At 42.0% G+C, this 20,459-nt stretch overlaps 1 protein-coding gene and 2 long non-coding RNA genes across 8 annotated transcripts; 1 reads left to right on the top strand and 2 right to left on the bottom strand.

The window, feature by feature from the left end:
- The first annotated feature begins 2,731 nt into the window (after positions 1–2,731).
- LOC128500202 (uncharacterized) lies at positions 2,732–11,704 on the top strand. The gene is made up of 2 exons (XR_008354898.1): positions 2,732–3,507; positions 11,070–11,704. It is a non-coding gene; the product is annotated as an uncharacterized LOC128500202 (long non-coding RNA).
- Positions 10,974–13,464, bottom strand: LOC128500203 (uncharacterized). 2 transcript variants are annotated; one of them, XR_008354900.1, is made up of 4 exons: positions 12,405–13,464; positions 12,170–12,279; positions 11,548–11,653; positions 10,974–11,108 (listed from the first exon to the last, which is right to left on the bottom strand). It is a non-coding gene; the product is annotated as an uncharacterized LOC128500203 (long non-coding RNA). The 2 variants fall into 2 exon arrangements; XR_008354899.1 differs by having other exon boundaries at positions 11,594–11,653; positions 12,405–13,456.
- A 548-nt stretch (positions 13,465–14,012) lies between these two features.
- Positions 14,013–18,101, bottom strand: LOC128499980 (ATP-binding cassette sub-family D member 3-like). 5 transcript variants are annotated; one of them, XR_008354846.1, is made up of 6 exons: positions 17,831–18,101; positions 16,331–16,431; positions 15,603–15,650; positions 14,870–14,902; positions 14,324–14,471; positions 14,013–14,052 (listed from the first exon to the last, which is right to left on the bottom strand). XR_008354846.1 is itself a non-coding variant. In XM_053468981.1 (5 exons), the coding sequence occupies exons 1-4, from the start codon at positions 17,837–17,839 to the stop codon at positions 14,349–14,351; spliced, it is 285 nt and encodes a 94-aa protein (XP_053324956.1). In that variant the 5' UTR covers positions 17,840–18,099; the 3' UTR covers positions 14,013–14,052; positions 14,328–14,348. The 5 variants fall into 5 exon arrangements, 2 of the variants coding, with proteins under 2 accessions (XP_053324956.1, XP_053324955.1); XR_008354844.1 differs by lacking the exon at positions 14,870–14,902 and having other exon boundaries at positions 17,831–18,097; XM_053468981.1 differs by lacking the exon at positions 14,870–14,902 and having other exon boundaries at positions 14,328–14,471; positions 16,331–16,435; positions 17,831–18,099.
- Between the last annotated feature and the right edge of the window lie 2,358 nt (positions 18,102–20,459).

Genomic DNA, 20,459 nt, shown 5'->3' with positions numbered 1-20,459 from the left:
AAGGTGCATGCGTGAGGTCTTACACGGCTATTACTGCTGGGCGTTAATTAGCACCATGTACTACAAAGAAATTGAATATGAATCAGCGCCGTCCGGAATTCAAAAACCTGCAGAGTTTCCAATGGAAGCAGAGACTTACGGATAAACACATATAATATGTGTTAACTCCTTAATTCCCTCTTTAGGGATTTGAGAGGTAGGCAGTGGTTCATTTTTGGTTTCAGATCCACATTGAGGACAGAATAGACTGTCCTTAAGTGTAGACGGGATAAAATGTGTAATAATAGTAATGGAGATCTGTGTAGGGAGAGGAACAACCCAGGGCCACCATAGAGCCGTCTCTATTTAGAATGATTATAATGCTAGGAGGGTACAGGTAGGCATTTTCATTATGCGGTGCTGGCAAGCGTTACCGTCGGACAGCACCCAATATAAAGCCAACGCTTGCCCTTTGCCCACACCTTTGTTCACCAAAAGAAATGCTCTCCGCTCTTCAGTCCTTTATCCCCGTCTGTCTCTGGCGTGGTGCGGGTACTATAATACATGACTGCCCATCAAAGCCGGCTTTTCCTCCCCATCCCCTGTGTCTTTTGATTGATTAAATATTAATTGCTTACCATTTGATGAATGCTCTCTTTTTTTGCCAATTGACAAATATGTTTTCTCGTGTTCAAGCTCCAAGGACCCATGCAAAAAAACAAACAAACAACAAAACAGTAAAATTTCAGATGAAGAAAAAAGCAAATAAAAAAGAAAAGATGCCAGAAAGACTCCTGCATCAGAGGAAAACATTATGAAAACTGATAACTGGTTTCGCTTAATTAGTTATATTATAACATACATTACACATAACACCCTACGCTTCATTAGGTTAACATTATGAAAACTGATAACTGGTTTCGCTTTATCGCTTTATCAGTTATATTATAACATACATAACACATAACACCCTCAGCTTCATTAGGTTAACTGCAGCTCTAGTCTTATTATCATGAAGCCCAATGGAGTGATCCAGCTGATTATTGCTGTGGTTGCTTATAGCGATTAGACCATTTTTCAGCCAGCAGCAAAAATAAAAAAAATAAAAAAAAAAAAAAGGAATATGATCCGTTTGGCGTCCAAGTCCTGCAGTAACTGCGCTAACTATGGCTGTATAAAATAGTTTTGCGTGTTTGGGTTTATCTTCAGCTTCGTAGTTGGCACAGGACCACAAAACCGAACGTTCAAGCGAACGCAAATGCAGACTATTATTATTATTTACTGTTTTATATAGCACCATCAAATTCCGGAGCGCTGTACAATGGGTAGACAAGACATAGCAAGTAGTATGTAACATAACACATTGACTTACAGAGACAACAGGTGAGTAGAGCCCTGCTCAAAGGAGCTTACAATCTAGAGGGTGTATTACACAATAGTTAAAAGGTGCCATTGTAAGGTATAGACTAGCCCCGCTAGTGTAAGTATTGCGAGGAGGGGTGAGCTAAGGGAATATGGGGGGTGTTAATGTGCAATATTTTAAGCGTCCTTAAAGAAGTGGCCCTTGAGGGATCTTTTGAAGGACCGAAGGCAGTGGGGCGAAGGATAGACCGGGGGAGGGCATTCAAGAGGATAGGAGCAGCCCTGGAGAAATCTCGTAAGCGTGCATGACAGCTAGAAATCAGAGGAGAGGATAGAAGGAGATCGTTGGATGAGCGGAGAGACCGGTGTCGAGTGTATTTAGAGATGAGCGAGGAGATGTAGGGAGGGGAAATGCTGTGAAGGGCTTTGAAAGAAAGAGTGAGGATTTTGAATGAATCCTGAATCACACAGGCAGCCAGTGAAGAGACTGACAGAGGGGAGAGACGTTAGTAAAGCGACGGGAAAGGAAGATGAGTCTGGCAGCAGCATTCATGGTGGATTGTAGAGAGGTCAGACGGTTAAGAGGGAGACCAGCTATAACAGACAGAATAACAGTAGTCAAGACGGGAGATGATCAGGGCATGGACAAGAGCCTTAGTGGCATGCTGTGTTAGGAAGGGACGGGTGCAGGCAGTGTTTTTAAGATGGAGACGACAGACTGAATGTGGGGGGTGAACGGAAGGTCGGAGTCAAGGGTGACACCAAGACAGCGTGCATGAGTAGACGGGGAGATGATGGCACCATTAGCAACTAGGGAAATTGATGGGGGAATCTTAGCATTGGAGGGAGGAAAGATGAGAAGTTCTGTTTCAAAAAATGTGCAGATATCCAGGAAGGGACAGATGCAAGGCAGTTAGTTACACGAGCTAAGACAGAGGGAGAGAGATCAGGGGATAATAGATAGATAGATCAGGGTGTCATCAGCATACGGGTGGTATTGAAAGCCAAAGGATGAGATCAGTTTGCCAAGGGAGGAAGTGTAAAGAGAGAAAAGAAGGGGCCCTAGAACAAAGCCTTGGAAGAAGTTCTGAAGGTTAATAGAGCTGACGTCTCTGGTTAGGCGGGGTTGGGGTGCAAGGGAGTGAGTAGGAGGCAAGGTTAGAGAGCAGGAAAGGAAGTGGTGGTCAGAGAGGGGGAAAGGGGAATTAGAAAGGTTAGAGAGAGAGCACGTGCTAGAGAAAAGGTCCAGGGTGTGACCATCCTCATGAGTAGGGGAGTTAATATGTTGTTGGAGATCAAAAGAGGAGGTAATAGAAAGGCATTTTGAAGCCATGGGACTCAATGAGGTGTCAACTGGGATGTCGAAATCCCCAAGGACAACAGAAGGAATATCAGAGGAGAGGAAGAGAGAAGTGATTGAGAAATATGTTAGCCGGGCCAGGGGCGGTATATAACAGCAACGCGTATGGAGATGGGATGAAATAGTCGGATAGCATGGACTTCGAATGAAGAGAAAGAGAGTGATGGGGCAGAGGGAATAGGTTGAAAAGTACACGTAGGGGAGAGTATGAAGCCTACCCCCCTCTCCCTCCACCCTTCCTGTCATCAGGTCTGGGAGTGTGAGTGAGGTGTAGGCCACCATAGGAGAGAGCAACGGGAGAGGCAGTGTTAGAAGGGCATAGCCAGGTCTCAGTTAGAGCGAGAAGGTGTAAGGAACTAGAGATAAAGTGATCATGTAGGGCTGTTTGTTTGTTACAGACAGAGCACGCATTCCAGAGCGCAAGGGTAAATGGGGGAAGGAGGAGCGGCAGGGTATGTGGGAGATTATTGATTTCTGGAATGTTGACTGGGAGAGGATGGGGGAGAGATCACCTAAGGAGGTCCAGGGTTTGGGGAAATATCCCCAGCTGCTAAACAAATAGTAGAAGAGAAAGCGAGAGGAGGTGGGAATAGGACCTGTGCGAACGGAGAGATTGCTGGGAGTGAGGGGAGGTGGGGGAAAGGGAGGAGGTGACGTTGAAAAGTGCTTGGGATGAGAGAAGGGGAGAAGAAAGTAGTCATGGTGCAATACAGACATAGTGTGGGGTTGCAGGTGGCTGGAGAGAGATAATGATTTTACTAACAACAGAGGAAAGAGAAAAGTGGAACAAGAGGATTGTGAACACGGTATGTGAAGGAAAATGGTGATGGGAATGGAATGGAGGTGGGGGGAAACACAAAAAGCAGTAGGCAGCACTTGACAGTTCAGTGGAATCAGTAGCGTACCTAGCGGGGGGCGGGGGGGGCGGTCCGCACCGGGTGCCGCTCATCAGGGGGTGCCAACTTGCCGGCACCCGGCACCCCTCCAGAGACGGACAGTAATGTCCGCCGCTGGAGGAGAAGGCTTGCAAGGGAGCGGTATCGGAGGTCTTTAACAGACCACCGGCTCCCTTGAGTGATTTTAAGCCGGTTCAAGGATTTTCCTTGAACCCGGCTTAAAATCACTCAAGGGAGCCGGAGGTCTGTTAAAGACCCCCGATACCGCTCCCTTGCGATCAGCGCGGCAACAGCTGTTGTGCGCCGGGGTTTGTTGTTAGATCCCGGCGCACAACACTGAAGCCGCGCCCACCGCTGTCCGTGCACTCTGACCCGGAAGAAGATAGAGAAGACAGAAGAACTGAAGAAGAGGAGCGAAGAGAAGGAAAAGAAGCTGTAAGGAGAAAAGAGGAAAGGTAGGAAAGCATACAGTGAGAGTGGATTGGTGTATGTGTGTGGATTGGTATGTGTGTGTGGATTGGTGTATGTGTGTGGATTGGTATGTGTGTGGATTGGTGTATGTGTGGATTGGTATGTGTGGATTGGTATGTGTGTGGATTGGTGTATATGTGTGGATTGGTGTATGTGTGTGGATTGGTGTATGTGTGTGGATTGCTATGTGTGTGTGGATTGCTATGTGTGTGTGGATTGCTATGTGTGTGTGGATTGGTATGTGTGTGTGGATTGGTATGTGTGTGGATTGGTGTATGTGTGTGGATTGGTGTAAATGTGTGGATTGGTGTATATGTGTGGATTGGTGTGTGTGTGTGGATTGGTATGTGTGTGTGGATTGGTATGTGTGGATTGGTGTATGTGTGTGGATTGGTGTATGTGTGTGGATTGGTGTATGTGTGTGGATTGGTGTATGTGTGTGGATTGGTATGTGTGTGGATTGGTATGTGTGTGGATTGGTATGTGTGTGGATTGGTATGTGTGTGGATTGGTGTATATGTGTGGATTGGTGTATGTGTGTGGATTGGTATGTGTATGGATTACTATATGTGTGGATTGGTGTATGTGTGTGGATTGGTGTATCTGTGTGGATTGGTATGTGTGGATTGGTATGTGTGGATTGGTATGTGTTTGTGGATTGGTATGTGTTTGTGGATTGGTATGTGTTTGTGGATTGGTAAGTGTGGATTGATAAGTGTGTGAGAGTGATGGGTGTTATGCTGTACCATTTCCAATGTATTTTTCATTATATAATTATGCTCTAAAGTACATCATAACTCCCATCACTCTATACTGTTCTATACAGTGGCAGAGCTGGGAGACAGAGGCCTTGCACCCCCTCGCAGGACTCCTGAAAGGTAAGTGATCTTCAAAGAGGGAGAGGGTAGATAGTTAGGAGGGGTAGATAGGGAGTGAGAAGGGGTAGATAGGGCAGAAGGGAGTGAGAAGGGGTAGATAGGGCAGAAGGGAGCGAGAAGGGGTAGATAGGGCAATCATACTCCTATCATGCCAAGTCTGCGAGTGCCTCCTGGAATCTGGTTATGCCTGGGCATGATAGGAATGTGATTGCTGTTAACAATTATATGTATGTATATATATATATATATATATATATATATATATATATATATATATATATATATATATATATATGTTATTTAATTGTTTTGTCCTATTTTGGTGTGTTACTTACTTTAAATAAAAGTGTTTTTTATGGTGTGTGTGGGGGTCATATTCAGTTTCGGCCAGGTAGTTTTAAAGTGTGGGGGGGGGGTGCCACATACAGGATCCGCCCCGGGTGCCAAATACTCTAGGTACGCCCCTGAGTGGAATAATGATTGTGGGGAGTCTCCCAGGTCTTCTCTGTCCTTCCTTGTTGTCCTCCTTGGTGAACTCCCAGATAGTGGCATTTAGTAAAAATTGGCACTTGGATTGAAAGTGGCACATTCATTAAGATTTAAAAAAGAGGGTACTTAACCTTAGGGGGCAGCGGCAGCTGCTCTCCTCCACTGCAGTCCAATCACTTTCCACGGGTTAGCTGCGTGAAATCAGGTGAAGCACTTTGCACACGCGCACACAATGTTCGCAGAGTTGGGGCTGGGGCAGTAAGTATATCACATGACAGGAGATATAGAATGCACAGAAAATAGCTGGTGAGGGGGGAAATGCAAATAAGGGGATTCTGCTATTGCAGGGGGGGTCACAATAAACATTTAACCCCTTAAGGACAATGGGCTGTCCTTAAACCCAATAAAAACAATGCATTGTGAGCCTGTACATGTACGGGCTTTGGCATGAAGGGGTTAGAGAGACCTCTCAGTTATCACATGCATTGATGGCTAATGTCCCTTTAACACATTTTTTTTGGCATTTCTCTTACATTTAAGCTTTCTATGAACCGCTTAGGCTACTGACTTAATTCCCTCCAAGCAGACTTTTACTCGCCCATCCCCTTTTTTTTCTCCGCTCTTGTGTCTTTAACCCCTTCGTGACAAAGGCTGATTTTACTTTTTGTACCCTTCGTGACAGTGGCCGTTTTAACATTTCTGTTATGGCGGACGTTGATGCCCCGGGGAGGGGCCAGACATGGCCCCTAGTGCCGATCGCGGCGTTGCTGAATGCCTCGAAGTCGAGGCATCACAGCAACAACGTTTGGGTGCAGAAAGCGAACGTAGATCGCTTTCTGCACCCGTTTAAAATCATGACGGTCCTGGCACGTCAATTGTCACTAACCTGATGGATAGGGAAGGCTTCCCCAAGCGCAGACCTGTATACAGCTGCCCCTGGCATTCTCTTCTTGGATAACTGATGCAGGATACCGTGACGTGATAATACACCCCGGGTGATGAGCCCAGCGAGAAGAGATTTAGGCCAGCAGAACAGTATCCTAGTAGCCAATACATATCTCCACTTTCATGCCACTTCATGGGTTGTATTTTGACAAATAAGGTGTATGAGTTTCTATGGGTAATGTATTAGTTGCCATCAAGTTGAAGTAAAAAAAAAAAAAAAAAAGGTGTGTTATTAAAAAAAATGTATAATAAGGTATCGGAATGGTCTTACTTACACTCCTTCCGTCATTGCGGCCGCTGTAATCAGTCGTTTTAAGTAACAGTGATTTTGAACACAGGCCCAGATCTAAGATGCTGGCGTGCAAGCAGCTCTTCTGACGAGGGTACCGGTTTCCATGCGGTCTGCTTCTCCAGACGTGTTTTTTTTTTTTTTTTGTCCGTTCACATCCAACCCTCATGTTTGTATTATATCGGAAGGTTTAAAGCCACTAAGCGGTGTAGACAATTTGTGTTTTTATCATTATTAACCCACAACAACCTGTTTATTTAAATAAGCGAGAGGTACGGGGAACATTTGAAGAGAATACATCAATGTGTTGCCCACAAAGTATTAGAATCGGATATTGTGTAAGTGAGATTCCAACTACAAGAAGTGCATCATTGCATAGTATGGAACGTAAGGAAATGCGAGTAAAATTAATGGGTCACCAACAATGGTCACTTGTAGTAATTTGAGGCTAGCATACATCTACGTAAAGGGAACACAAAGTTACAATTGACCAGGGAATTAGCTCATTGGAAATATATCTATTTCTGACGAGGCACTGAATCTCTCTATTAGCTTTCCGACCAGAGAAACTTGAATACATTTGAAGATGAAAAGGAGGACCCGAGTGCTCTGTGTGGAAAAACAAAACTGACATCAAATTATGAAAAGCCCAAAGTGCTTACTTTGCATCGAACCCGATCCGTAGCTACTCGACTAGGAAGTCATATTTATTGATGCGTCTGTTTAACTTCTTTAGTTCATAATATTCCACATATAATTTAAACGAATTGTGGCAGATGTTTGGATTTCAGTTATGTAGACTATTTTAGTGATCAGTCATAGAAGTCATTCCCCCCCCCAGCACATAAATTGGAGAATTTATGGTATTTCAGAAATCACTACTTGTGAAATGTCTGTGTGATTTTGCAACGTATAATACTTCATTGCAGATTTCCATGGGATAATGATTAAGTATCCTATTACAGTGGGAAGGTAGGAGTGTATACTAGGGCATTACTCATAGGATTTCATCCATGTAGTTTATGCAAGTTTACAGCTACCCGCTTCCTTCCCGGTATAATATAGTGGTGGAGTATTCAGGAGAAAAATTTTTTTTGCACATTTTAACTACCTTGGATGCTTTATAAATATCCACGGTGACACAGGTTACTTGAAAAGGTTTTAGCAACGATTGGGGGGGGAAACAGACCAAGGACTGTTTAAGGTCTGAGTCTCTACATCGCATGGCATAGGAAGTTTTCTATGGCCGCTGGTTAGATCCAACCGTACGGATTTGTTCCAGCGAATGCAGTAAGTTTGTGGATCAAACTTTACCCAGAATGTTTACCATTTGCCAGGATGACATTAAGCACAGTAGAGTAGAGACTTTGGGGAAGGATTTACACACATTCAATTTATTGCATACTTAGTGCATGCCTTCATCAAGCACATTTCTGTGTTACACGATTTGCTCAAACCCCCCCCCCAAAAAAAACACATATCTACAATACATGGTTTACATTCCAGTAGGGACTGCTCCATTTAACAATGTAAAAAGTCATCCTACTAGTTTAAATTAATAGATTTTAAATCTTACTGGGAAGTGTATAAAATTTGACGACGTATGAATTCAGTCCAACCGGCACACCTAGTGAGACATACAAACCTGTCAACTGGCTCTATTTAGAGCCAAGTGCCAACGCTCAGGGATTTTACTGAGCACGCCGAGTATTTATGATACTCAACTGATTAGTCAGGCGCAAAAATAAAAAGTGAATCTTTGGACTCAAAAATAAAAAAAAACAAAAATTGAACCGGAGATTCATTTGAAAGGAAAACCGTTACAGTTGATGCAATGCCCCAGCGTACGTATCCCATCAGAGCCAGGGGATTAGGGGATCCTCTAGTCTAGCCAGCGGTATCTAGTGCAAAACAAGAAGTGACACAGTCATCTACGATCCTACGGCCATTCTTTGGTCAAAAAAAAATAAAAAAATTATAGCATTCGCTTCGGAACTAAACTTCAAAGAAAACGGGAGACACCTTTCTCCTAGCTAGAAAAGTTACAGTAGTTGATTTCTACCATATAAACCAACTTCACTTATTTATACCCTGAACTTTCAATGTTAGAGTAGTATTGGTGTTGATTATTAAACGGATAAGTGCACAATTGCCAGTTTTCTAAATTGCACATGAAAAAAAAGGCTGCATTATATTTCGCCACAAGTTACTTTCGATTTCCGGTGTACCCTGATATTTATCAGCATAAAACACTTAAGAGCTGAATTCAATGGCGTCATCTGTGATCTGCTTGAACTCAGTTTCCTCTGCTGTCCATGTGGAGGTAGTACTGCAAGAGAGGGGAAACATGAATCAGTGACTTCAATATTACTAAGCAAAATAATAAAAAGGTCGTTCTAATGTTAGAAACACCAGGAAACTAGGAGAGGTGAGCTAAGAGAATATGGGGGGGGGGTGTTAATGTGCAATATAAGCGTCCTTAAAGAAGCGGGGAAGAGGGATTTTTTGAAGGATCGAAGGCAGGGAGGAGAGACGGATAGACTGGGGGAGGGCATTCCAGAGGATAGGGGCAGCCCTGGAGAAATCTTGTAAGCGTGCATGAGAGCTAGAAATCAGAGGAGAGGATAGAAGGAGATCATTGGATGAGCAGAGAGAGCGGCGTGGACTGTATTTAGAGATGAATGAGGAGATGTAGGGAGAGGAACCGCTGTGAAGGGCTTTGAAGGTAAGAGTGAGGATTTTGAAATGAATCCTGAGGCGCACAGGCAGCCAGTGAAGAGACTGACAGAGGGGAGAGATGTAAGTAAAGCGATGGGAGAGGAAGATAAGTCTGGCAGCAGCATTCATGGTGGATTGTAGAGAGGTGAGACTGTTAAGACCAGCTTAGACAGAGTTACAGTAATCAAGGTGGGAGATAATCAGGGCATGGACAAGAGCCTAATTGCCAAGCTGTGTTTGGAAGGGATGGATGCTGGCAATGTTTTTAAGAAGGGGACGACAGTTTTTAGAGACAGACTGAATGTGGGGGGGGGCGAACGAAAGGTCAGAGTCAAGGGTGACACCAAGACTGCGTGCATGAGTAGACGAGGAGATGATGGCGCCATCAACAATGAGGGAAATTGATGGGGGAGTCTTAGCATGGGAAGGAGGGAAGATGAGAAGACCTGTTTTGGAGAGGTTAAGTTTCAAGAAACGTGCCAATATCCAGGTGGAGACAGATGCAAGGCAGTTAGTTACACGATCTATGACAGAGGGAGAGAGATCAGGAGAGGATAGATAGATAGATCTGGGCGTCATCAGCATACAGGTGGTATTGAAAGCCTAAGGATCAGGGCAGGGTGGTGACAGTGCAGATATGTCATCTCTGATGGTTTTAATTTTATTATCGAAGTATGTGGCAAAGTCCGATGCATTAAGGTTAGTGGAAGGGGTTGCAGGGATCGGTTGAAGCAGGGAATTGAAAGTATTAAAGAGTCGTTTAGGGTTGTAAGACAGGGAGGAGATTGAAAGCAGAGTAGTAGGAACATAGCATAACATAGCATTCATTTATAGCGCAGAAAGTCAGACATGGAATGAGGAGACTTTCGCCAACTACGTTGAGCGGTGCGGGAACATCGACGTAGGTGTTGGGTTACAGTCGTGTGCCAGCGTTGGAAGCGTGAACGTCGTGAGGAGCGAGTAGTAACTGGTGCTACATGATGGAGAGCAGATGCGAGAGTGGCGTTACAGACAGAGGTGGCGTTGTTTGGGCACGTCATGTTTGAGATAGGAGAGATAGTAAATTGATTGAGAAGTTCTGAAGGTTAATAGAGCTTAGGGCTGTGCGGAGATCTGTGAGAGCCAGGGACACCTTCATCTAATCAGTGTCCACGTCCTAAAGTTCTCTGCCTTCTCCCCACCCACCCTTACAAATGAACAACGGCGTAAAGGTAACATAACATAATGGGGAGGAATAATCATGTAGATTCAGTGAGAAGGAGAAGATGACTCCCAAGTTGGGTTTGTAACATATATGCATTGCTTATTTAATGCCTAGGCATAGTTACATTTACGTATTTAGCGTGAAGAACTATAAATGTGGGTTTAGCAAAAGGGGCACATTCACTAAGTCTCCAAGTAGTAGTAGAAATTGTAGTGTGGACAACAGGTGTTTTTGTCTAGAAGGTTAATGAAGATACACAATCTCTTGAATAAACGCATGGTCTACCTTTTCTTTTTAGGCTGGGAGCCCTTTTCATAGCATTTTCTTTAGAGATGTAGGCAATTATTATTATGATTTTTCTTTTTTTTTTTAAATACAATAATGCAGTGCTTTCATGAAATGTTTAAAAGATTTACCTCGTGGTGCTTCCATAGGGACTTTCTGTGTGACACTGTGCTCCCTTTTCTTATCCTCTTAGGTTGGAATAGCTTTGTTCACAGTTGAAAGAGGAAACGTGCTGGAGACAACAGACGGCATTAGAAGACCAATGTATGAAAATCTGGAGTGTGTGTAAGACACCGTCTAAGCAACTGATTTTGGAACACGCGGACAGCAAAAGGTTTCCCCGATCGGATGGCTTCTGCGGATAAAATTTTGTCAACGTCAGAAAATGTCACAGAATTTATAAGGTCCACACGCTAATGACATTTCTTTATAAACGTCATAAACAATTATAAACTGCCTGCCGTCCTTTACTTAGTGTGTTTCAGTTTAGGAACTCTGGACGTATGCAGAATCCCAATCTGCACTGCTTGGGCACCGTGTCTTTAGTTTTATTATTTACTGCCACAATATTTTACAGAAGGCGTGGAAGGTCCTGCTCACTAGTGCTTATAATCCAGAGAGAAGTGTAAATCTGACAGACAAGGTTCAGTATGTAGGTGACGATAATTTACCTTTCTGCAGTGGTCATAGATATAAACCTTCTACATCCATACTAACCGCACTAGTGCACTCGTCCAAAATGGCAAACTGGGGTACATGGTAAAATTATCTTGCCATCTGGAAATAAACATAAGTTTAGCTCTCAAGTAACGAGTCTACTTAGCCAAATGAGAAGAAAAAAAAATGAATACTGAATAGTAAGGCAGGAGGAAAAGGAAAAAAAATTAAATATATATATATATATATATACATACATACATATACATGTTTTAACAACATAGCAACTAATAAAATATTCTTGCTGATTGGATAACTCTATAATAGCCACAGTGAAAAATATAAATTTCAGAAAATGTGAATTTGAAGTTAGATTACCCAGACTTGCTTTTATTATAAAGTTTTACTAAGTTTTTTTTTCATTGTTGAGCAAGTACAAATTGGAGATAGTTGGATGGATTTATTAGTGGTCAAAAACAGAATATTGAAAGTTAAATCCAATTCCTCTGTAATCCTAGTATCGCAGTGTGTCTCATCCACTGAACACACCAGCTCAGCCCATAAATGGACACATTTACAATGCTAGAAAATCAGAATTCTGTAGTCTGTAAATTAAAACCAAGATCAAATACGTACTGCCATCCTCTGCTTTTCGCCCCCACTCAGTACATCCAGTCTTGAACACTGTCCCAGCCGCCTTCACGTTCCAAACCCAGCTGCACATTGTCAAGGTATTCCTTCAATACCTGGGGAGTGAATATAAAACAAAGATGGGTAGTTAAGCCACTTAACTAAATACAGCTAAGTAAGTAATTTCAGTGTGTAAGAAAATTAGAAGAGAAGTTTCAACATACTGGACCGTTCTTCTCACCTTATCAGGAATACCTTTACGTTTCCGGTGTTCTGGAGTGTCTGGGTAAATGACTTGGTCCCGTAACGTTCCCAAAGTCATATGGTCTCTATGTAAGATATTGTGCTACAAATAAATTACTGACACCACAACTCAGGATATATTGATTCTACAAATCAAAAGGTGCTGAAATGTGATCACACTACAGGAACAGAGACAGCTGGGCAGAACATAATCAGAAGTACATAAAATATCTTCCTCGTTCAGGTTTGGTCAGACATCCACCGAATAGAGGCCACAGCTGCAGAATAAAACATATTTAGGTAAATTGCTCAAAGATTATTCTATATAAATAATATGTACATTTTTACTTCTACAATTAGACATTACCTAGGCTACTGTAATTTCATCTACATTAGGGCCGTTGTATTACGTAGCATTTACCTATGTTTTATTTTCAACATAAATACCACGCCGTCGCTATAATGCCCTTTAGGGCTGCGGCACTAAACGTTGAGGAGGTTAATTCATACAGAAATTCTAAAACATTTTTATTTTAATTATAGATACAACCGGCTGACACCGCATCACCTAATGCAATAGTAGCTCTTTTAATATATTAGTGGGAACAAATGCCATCAGAAAACCACAGCTTCATCATGTAGCAAGATACAAATCTTGCCTTACACTTCCAACCTTACATAGTTACATTAGCACAAAAACCAAGGATCTTTAAAGTACAATGTCACTACATGATATATAAACACACACCATATTAGAGGTTGCAGCTTCACCCATACTTGAAGTTTGCACCTAAGTATATTTCGAATCGGAAACAAAATTTCTAGAAATTTTCAATACCCTGAATTTTCCCAGGAATAATCCTTTAAGCATGTAAAGTGTTCCCTCTGTTATAATGTCTGCCAGCAACACTTGTCATGTGACACAAGTTTATAAACTCTCAAACATACTGGAGGCGGCAGTTATTGTCGTAACAGCAACCTTTAACAGTGGGTTCACAAGGTGAGAGAGAAAACTTATTACTACATCTCTCATTCCATAAACCGCTGTGAGATACATAACCAAGCCACGGGGAACTGAACTCTTAGGCAAGGCAAAGCATTAAACATTAAGGACGTGCTTGGCTGCAGAGTATATCATCATTTATCCCACCATTATTTCGCTCACCTCAAGGAGCTCAGCTTGAGTGCTGTTCTGATGACGTGGGGGCACATAGGGGTGAGGAACGGACGGCTGAAAACCAGGTAACCAACCACAGTCGCTAGAACTGCAATAATCAAAAAGCACACCACAGACATTAAATGCCAGCATAGACACTGACCACTTAAAATCAATAAACCGCAGGTGCAATCTACAGTCTACTTTTTACACAGCTATATGCAGATGAAGCTATCTGAGAGACCCGGGCATACAGAGCGTCTCCCACCGCCACAGCCTACCTATACCGCACAGTAAATAATAACAACGCTAAACTGTCACAATCTTCTATAGCAAACGGAAAAATATTACTAAAGTATGACATGCAAATAATTCTTGCCAGTAACATTTTCTGATGGTCTCCTGTCTGGTGCGAGTAGCCAAAAACCACCATGTTCACATTCGCATCTCTTTTATTTTTTTATTTCCATTGTAAAAGGCCATTTCTTCACTAGAAATAAATACAAAAGAGAAATGATCAGTATAATTTAATTACACATTACAGATACCAAGCTCCTAGTAAGTACAAGGTTTTTATTAATTGAGTTAACGACCATCATATTTGGCAGCAACAAGCAATGTGTAAGTGGGACATAATAGTTATATCAATTATTTCAAAATTACATTATATCAAAAATGTACTTAATACATTCAGTTTTTACAAAATTTACTAAAATAAATACAATCTGAAAATACAGGAAGCCAGAAGATCGCATACGTACCTACCTATTGATGATGAGACGGGAGTTAACATATCTGTATTTCACCTTCATACCGCTGCTCGGCTACTGTCATCTTACCAATAGGCCTTCTAAGGTGTGTAAGGAAAAGGTCAGCTACGAGTAGGTAAGCCATCATGCTGGCTGGTCCCTATATATGCATGGAAAGAAAGAAAGAAAGAAAGAAAGAAAGAAAGAGTTACTAAGGTTACTTGAAAGAATAAAAAAATAATCAACATACCATAAAAAAAAAACACCTCAACGTGTGAGGAAAGGGATTTAGGGGTAATTATTTCTGAGGATTTAAAGGTAGGTAGACAATGCAGTAGAGCAGCAGGTAATGCTAGCAGAATGCTTGGTTGTATAAGGAGAGGTATTAGCAGTAGAAAGAGGGAAGTGCTCATGCCGTTGTACTGATCACTGGTGAGATCTCACTTGGAGTATTGTGTACAGTACTGGAGACCGTATCTCCAGAAGGATATAGATATGTTGGAGAAAGTTCAGAGAAGGGCTCCTAAAATGGTTTATGGATTACAAAATAAACCTTACCAGGACAGGTTAAAGGATCTTAACCTATATAGCCTGGAAAAAAGACGGGGCAGGGGGGACATGATTTGAAACATTTCAATACTTAAAGGGAATCAACAAAGTAAAGGAAGAAAGTTTATTTAAAAGGAGAAATAAAACCGCAACAAGAGGACACAAGCATAAACTAGAGGGGCAAAGGTTTAATGGTAACATCAGAAAATATTACTTTACGGAAAGGGTAGTGGACGCATGGAATAGCCTCCCAGTGGAAGTGGTAGATGTTAATACAGTAAAGTCATTTAAGCAAGCATGGGATAGGCATAATGCCAAGCTAGATATAGGATAAGGGCAAGTACTAAAGGAGAGTACTCAGAGGTTGGGCAGACTGGATGGGCCTTCTGGTTCTTATCTGCCGTCACTTTCTATGTTTCTAAACTCTTAAAAATAATCCATGTGCGTATAATATAATTTTTTGACTCGGATGCAAGTAAAAAAAAAATATATATCAGCATGTGAAGAATGATTTGTCCTGGCTGATTTTCTACATTATGAAAAATTCAGATAACATGAGTGTGAGTGTGTGTGTGTGTGGGGGGGAACCTGGTTATATCACGATGACCACAGCAGTAATAACCACAGTCTAACTGTTCAATCTGACCGGGATTTTGGCCCTCTGCTCTTTGCACAATTGATGTAATTCATCAATATTCGTGACTTGTGTTGTTAAAGAAGCCCTAGTCATACAAAAACTTACCTGAGCATTTGTCAGCTTGACAATATACAGAACGATATCCAAAAATAGCTGAAGAAAAAAAAATAACAAATGAAACTCACAATACTATATAACAACTCTGTATACCCGCAACAATAATGGGAAATATGTATAATACAGAAGAATAGGAAAGCAAGCCACTAGTTAACGTGGAAAGACGGTATTTTGTTCAACACTGCAAAGTGCACCTTGGGTAAATCCAGACCACAATGGCAAATGATTACATGTTATTCACAAGAACAGCGTATGCATGTATGTAAATTTTATTGATAAATAACAGCATAAAAAAGGGGGAGGCATAATACGTGTAGCCAATAGATTGTCAGCTTCGGTACCAGTATATTTAATGTATGTTCATTTGTAAGTTGTATTTACTTTTACGGTACCCTATTGTAACAGCTCTACCAAATCTGTTGGTGCTATATAAAATGTAAATGTAGTCATGAAAGTACAGCAGTCTACAGACAACTTTATTGGGGTACAAAAGCTATGGATACATTTGTAAAGGAGGCCCCTGTCTGTAAATCTCACAGTGTAAGTAATATACTGGTAATATAAATGGTAGCTACATTAACTTTATAATTATTTTCCTTGTGAAAGAAATACAGTAAGAGCATAAAGGGCCATAGCCTATTTTTGAAGTACCCAGCACAAACAAAAAAAAAAGGTAACAAAACACTCACAACTAGAAGAGCCATGAGGAAACTCACCTTGCTTAAGTTTGAATACTGGTTCACCACGCTGTTACAAAACCTCTCAACATCTTGCGTGAGCAGCTGATGTGCATTTGCTATCCTGTTGTCCAAGTTGCCTATCTTAAACGTGTGGGGGGGGGAACAATCTATGTGGGGAACGTATTATACCTTGTGATATTTTATACATCTAATGGAACATTACTGAGAAAATAAGTAATTGTCTCTTAGGCTCAAAACCAGTTTATATCACCACGATCACAGCAACAATACCCACAGTCAAACTCTTCAAGTAGTTATCAATCTGGCCGAGATTTTGTTCACCGGCTCATTGTAGAATTGATGTAATTCATCAGTGTTTGTGGCTTGAAGTCCTAGTCATACAAAAACATACCCGAGCCCCAATAGCACTTACCAGCTTGATGATATACAGAGACATGATCCTACAGAACAACAGTAGCTGCTAGACACGAGAAATCCATCTTGTATGTCCAGTTATTTAGCCTTGTTCAAGACTATGTTAGCTGTAGCTAAAGTTTCCACACACACACACACATATATATATATATAAAAATATACACACACACACACACAGCTACAGTTTTTACCATCATTAAACCATGACAAAAATTGCCCATAGATCCTGCTTTGCATAAACTTGTTTTTGGAGATATGGGGTTTAAAAATAAGAGCCAGTCAAGAACCCTGGCAAAAGGTGGCAAACCCAGCAGAACAGATCTCTGCCTTGTAGGCCTCTATTTTTTTTCTCTTAGACAGCATGTCATGACCTACATGTACTTCCCAAAAGGGAGGAGGAATAACTTAAGGTGAGATGATTCAGGTCAACATGGCTACTCCTACACATATTATATATATATACATATGTGTGTATATACACACACACACATACATACATATACACACACACACACATATATATATATATACACACACACACACACACACACACACATATATATATATACACACACACATATATATACATATACACACACACATACACATATATATACATATACACACACACATACACATATATATACATATACACACACACACACACATATATATACATATACACACACACACACATATATATACATATACACACACACACACATATATATACATATACACACACACACATATATATATATATATATAAACACTTAAATGCAACATTCTCACTAAGCTCCTGGGCTTACAAACTCAGCGTCTCCTTGGCACAGATAAAATAAAGTTAATAAACGGACAGGCTGATTTAAGAGACGTGTATCTTCACTCATGACATGCCACAGAGGGCAAAAGAAGAAAACAAACATAAAACAAACGTTTTAGCTTACTATAATAACTAGAAAAGCATCTGGCAGCGAGCGGCTCTTGAAAATAGTATCTGGTCGTGTGATATAGCCACTACCAAGCACACATGTCTTAGCATATCCCCCAATGTCTAAACTTTCGATTAAGTAGAAAAAAAGGCAACACAAGAATGCTTACGGCAGGCATGGCGGCTATAAAGTTGAAGAGGCCTCTCTTAAAATCGTTTCTGCTGCGGCTGATGATCGCACTGCAAACCACCACATGTATGTATGTTACAGCGCACTTTCCACAGAGGCAACAGATATTTGAGAAAATCAGTGAAATGCAATATCCTTATACTATGCTTTTGATGGATGCAGAACGGATTTAATATAAAGGCCATGTGGTAGAAACCCAATGCTGCACAGGCAGCAGGCAGTTACGTGACAGTCAAAACCAAGAGCTCACCAGCGGAATGGCAGCTATATGGCGCCAAACCGGAAGTGGGGCACGAAACCGGAAGTGACCATCATCCTAATGCGCATGCGCAGAACGGAGCTGACAGAAACCGGAAGTGGGGCATGAAACCGGAAGTGGGGCATGAAACCGGAAATGGGCACGAAACCGGAAGTGCCCAACCTCTTACTGCGCATGCGCAAAACAAGAAGTCCGCGCATGCGCAGAACGGACCTGACCGAAACCGGAAGTGGGGCATGAAACCGGAAGTGGGGCACCTCCTACTGCGCATGCGCAAAACCGGAAGTCCGCGCATGCGCAGAACGGACTTGGCCGAAACCGGAAGTGGGGCATGAAACCGGAAGTGGGGCAACTCCTACTGCGCATGCGCAAACCCGGAAGTCCGCGCATGCGCAGAACGGACTTGGCCGAAACCGGAAGTGGGGCATGAAACCGGAAGTGGGCACCTCCTACTGCGCATGCGCAGAACCGGAAGTCCGCGCATGCGCAGAACGGACTTGGCCGAAACCGGAAGTGGGCACGAAACCGGAAGTGGGGCATGAAACCGGAAGTGGGGCACATCCTACTGCGCATGCGCAAACCAGGAAATCGGCGCATGCGCAGAACGGACCTGGGCGAAACCGGAAGTGGCCGCGAAACCGGAAGTAGCAGGCGAATTACACAGGAGTGGTGTCAGGTCACCAGAGAACAGGACTGGACAGCGGTCAGGTCGATGATTACAGCCAGATAACTGAAATAGGATTGGGTTTCTTGCCACCACTTTTAACAACAGATAAAGAGTCAGATTACGGAGTTGAAAGTCAATAAAAAGGAAGCCATGAGCAGCGTAAGCGTAAGGTGCATGCGTGAGGTCTTACACGGCTATTACTGCTGGGCGTTAATTAGCACCATGTACTACAAAGAAATTGAATATGAATCAGCGCCGTCCGGAATTCAAAAACCTGCAGAGTTTCCAATGGAAGCAGAGACTTACGGATAAACACATATAATATGTGTTAACTCCTTAATTCCCTCTTTAGGGATTTGAGAGGTAGGCAGTGGTTCATTTTTGGTTTCAGATCCACATTGAGGACAGAATAGACTGTCCTTAAGTGTAGACGGGATAAAATGTGTAATAATAGTAATGGAGATCTGTGTAGGGAGAGGAACAACCCAGGGCCACCATAGAGCCGTCTCTATTTAGAATGATTATAATGCTAGGAGGGTACAGGTAGGCATTTTCATTATGCGGTGCTGGCAAGCGTTACCGTCGGACAGCACCCAATATAAAGCCAACGCTTGCCCTTTGCCCACACCTTTGTTCACCAAAAGAAATGCTCTCCGCTCTTCAGTCCTTTATCCCCGTCTGTCTCTGGCGTGGTGCGGGTACTATAATACATGACTGCCCATCAAAGCCGGCTTTTCCTCCCCATCCCCTGTGTCTTTTGATTGATTAAATATTAATTGCTTACCATTTGATGAATGCTCTCTTTTTTTGCCAATTGACAAATATGTTTTCTCGTGTTCAAGCTCCAAGGACCCATGCAAAAAAACAAACAAACAACAAAACAGTAAAATTTCAGATGAAGAAAAAAGCAAATAAAAAAGAAAAGATGCCAGAAAGACTCCTGCATCAGAGGAAAACATTATGAAAACTGATAACTGGTTTCGCTTAATTAGTTATATTATAACATACATTACACATAACACCCTACGCTTCATTAGGTTAACATTATGAAAACTGATAACTGGTTTCGCTTTATCGCTTTATCAGTTATATTATAACATACATAACACATAACACCCTCAGCTTCATTAGGTTAACTGCAGCTCTAGTCTTATTATCATGAAGCCCAATGGAGTGATCCAGCTGATTATTGCTGTGGTTGCTTATAGCGATTAGACCATTTTTCAGCCAGCAGCAAAAATAAAAAAAAAAAAAAAAAAAAAAAAGGAATATGATCCGTTTGGCGTCCAAGTCCTGCAGTAACTGCGCTAACTATGGCTGTATAAAATAGTTTTGCGTGTTTGGGTTTATCTTCAGCTTCGTAGTTGGCACAGGACCACAAAACCGAACGTTCAAGCGAACGCAAATGCAGACTATTATTATTATTTACTGTTTTATATAGCACCATCAAATTCCGGAGCGCTGTACAATGGGTAGACAAGACATAGCAAGTAGTATGTAACATAACACATTGACTTACAGAGACAACAGGTGGGTAGAGCCCTGCTCAAAGGAGCTTACAATCTAGAGGGTGTATTACACAATAGTTAAAAGGTGCCATTGTAAGGGATAGACTAGCCCCGCTAGTGTAAGTATTGCGAGGAGGGGTGAGCTAAGGGAATATGGGGGGTGTTAATGTGCAAT

This window comes from Spea bombifrons, chromosome 6, assembly GCF_027358695.1.
Source record: "Spea bombifrons isolate aSpeBom1 chromosome 6, aSpeBom1.2.pri, whole genome shotgun sequence".
Taxonomy (NCBI): Eukaryota; Metazoa; Chordata; class Amphibia; order Anura; family Pelobatidae; genus Spea; species Spea bombifrons.
Note: the sequence above shows the minus strand (reverse complement) of the source record. Positions and strands in the feature narration are given on the sequence as shown.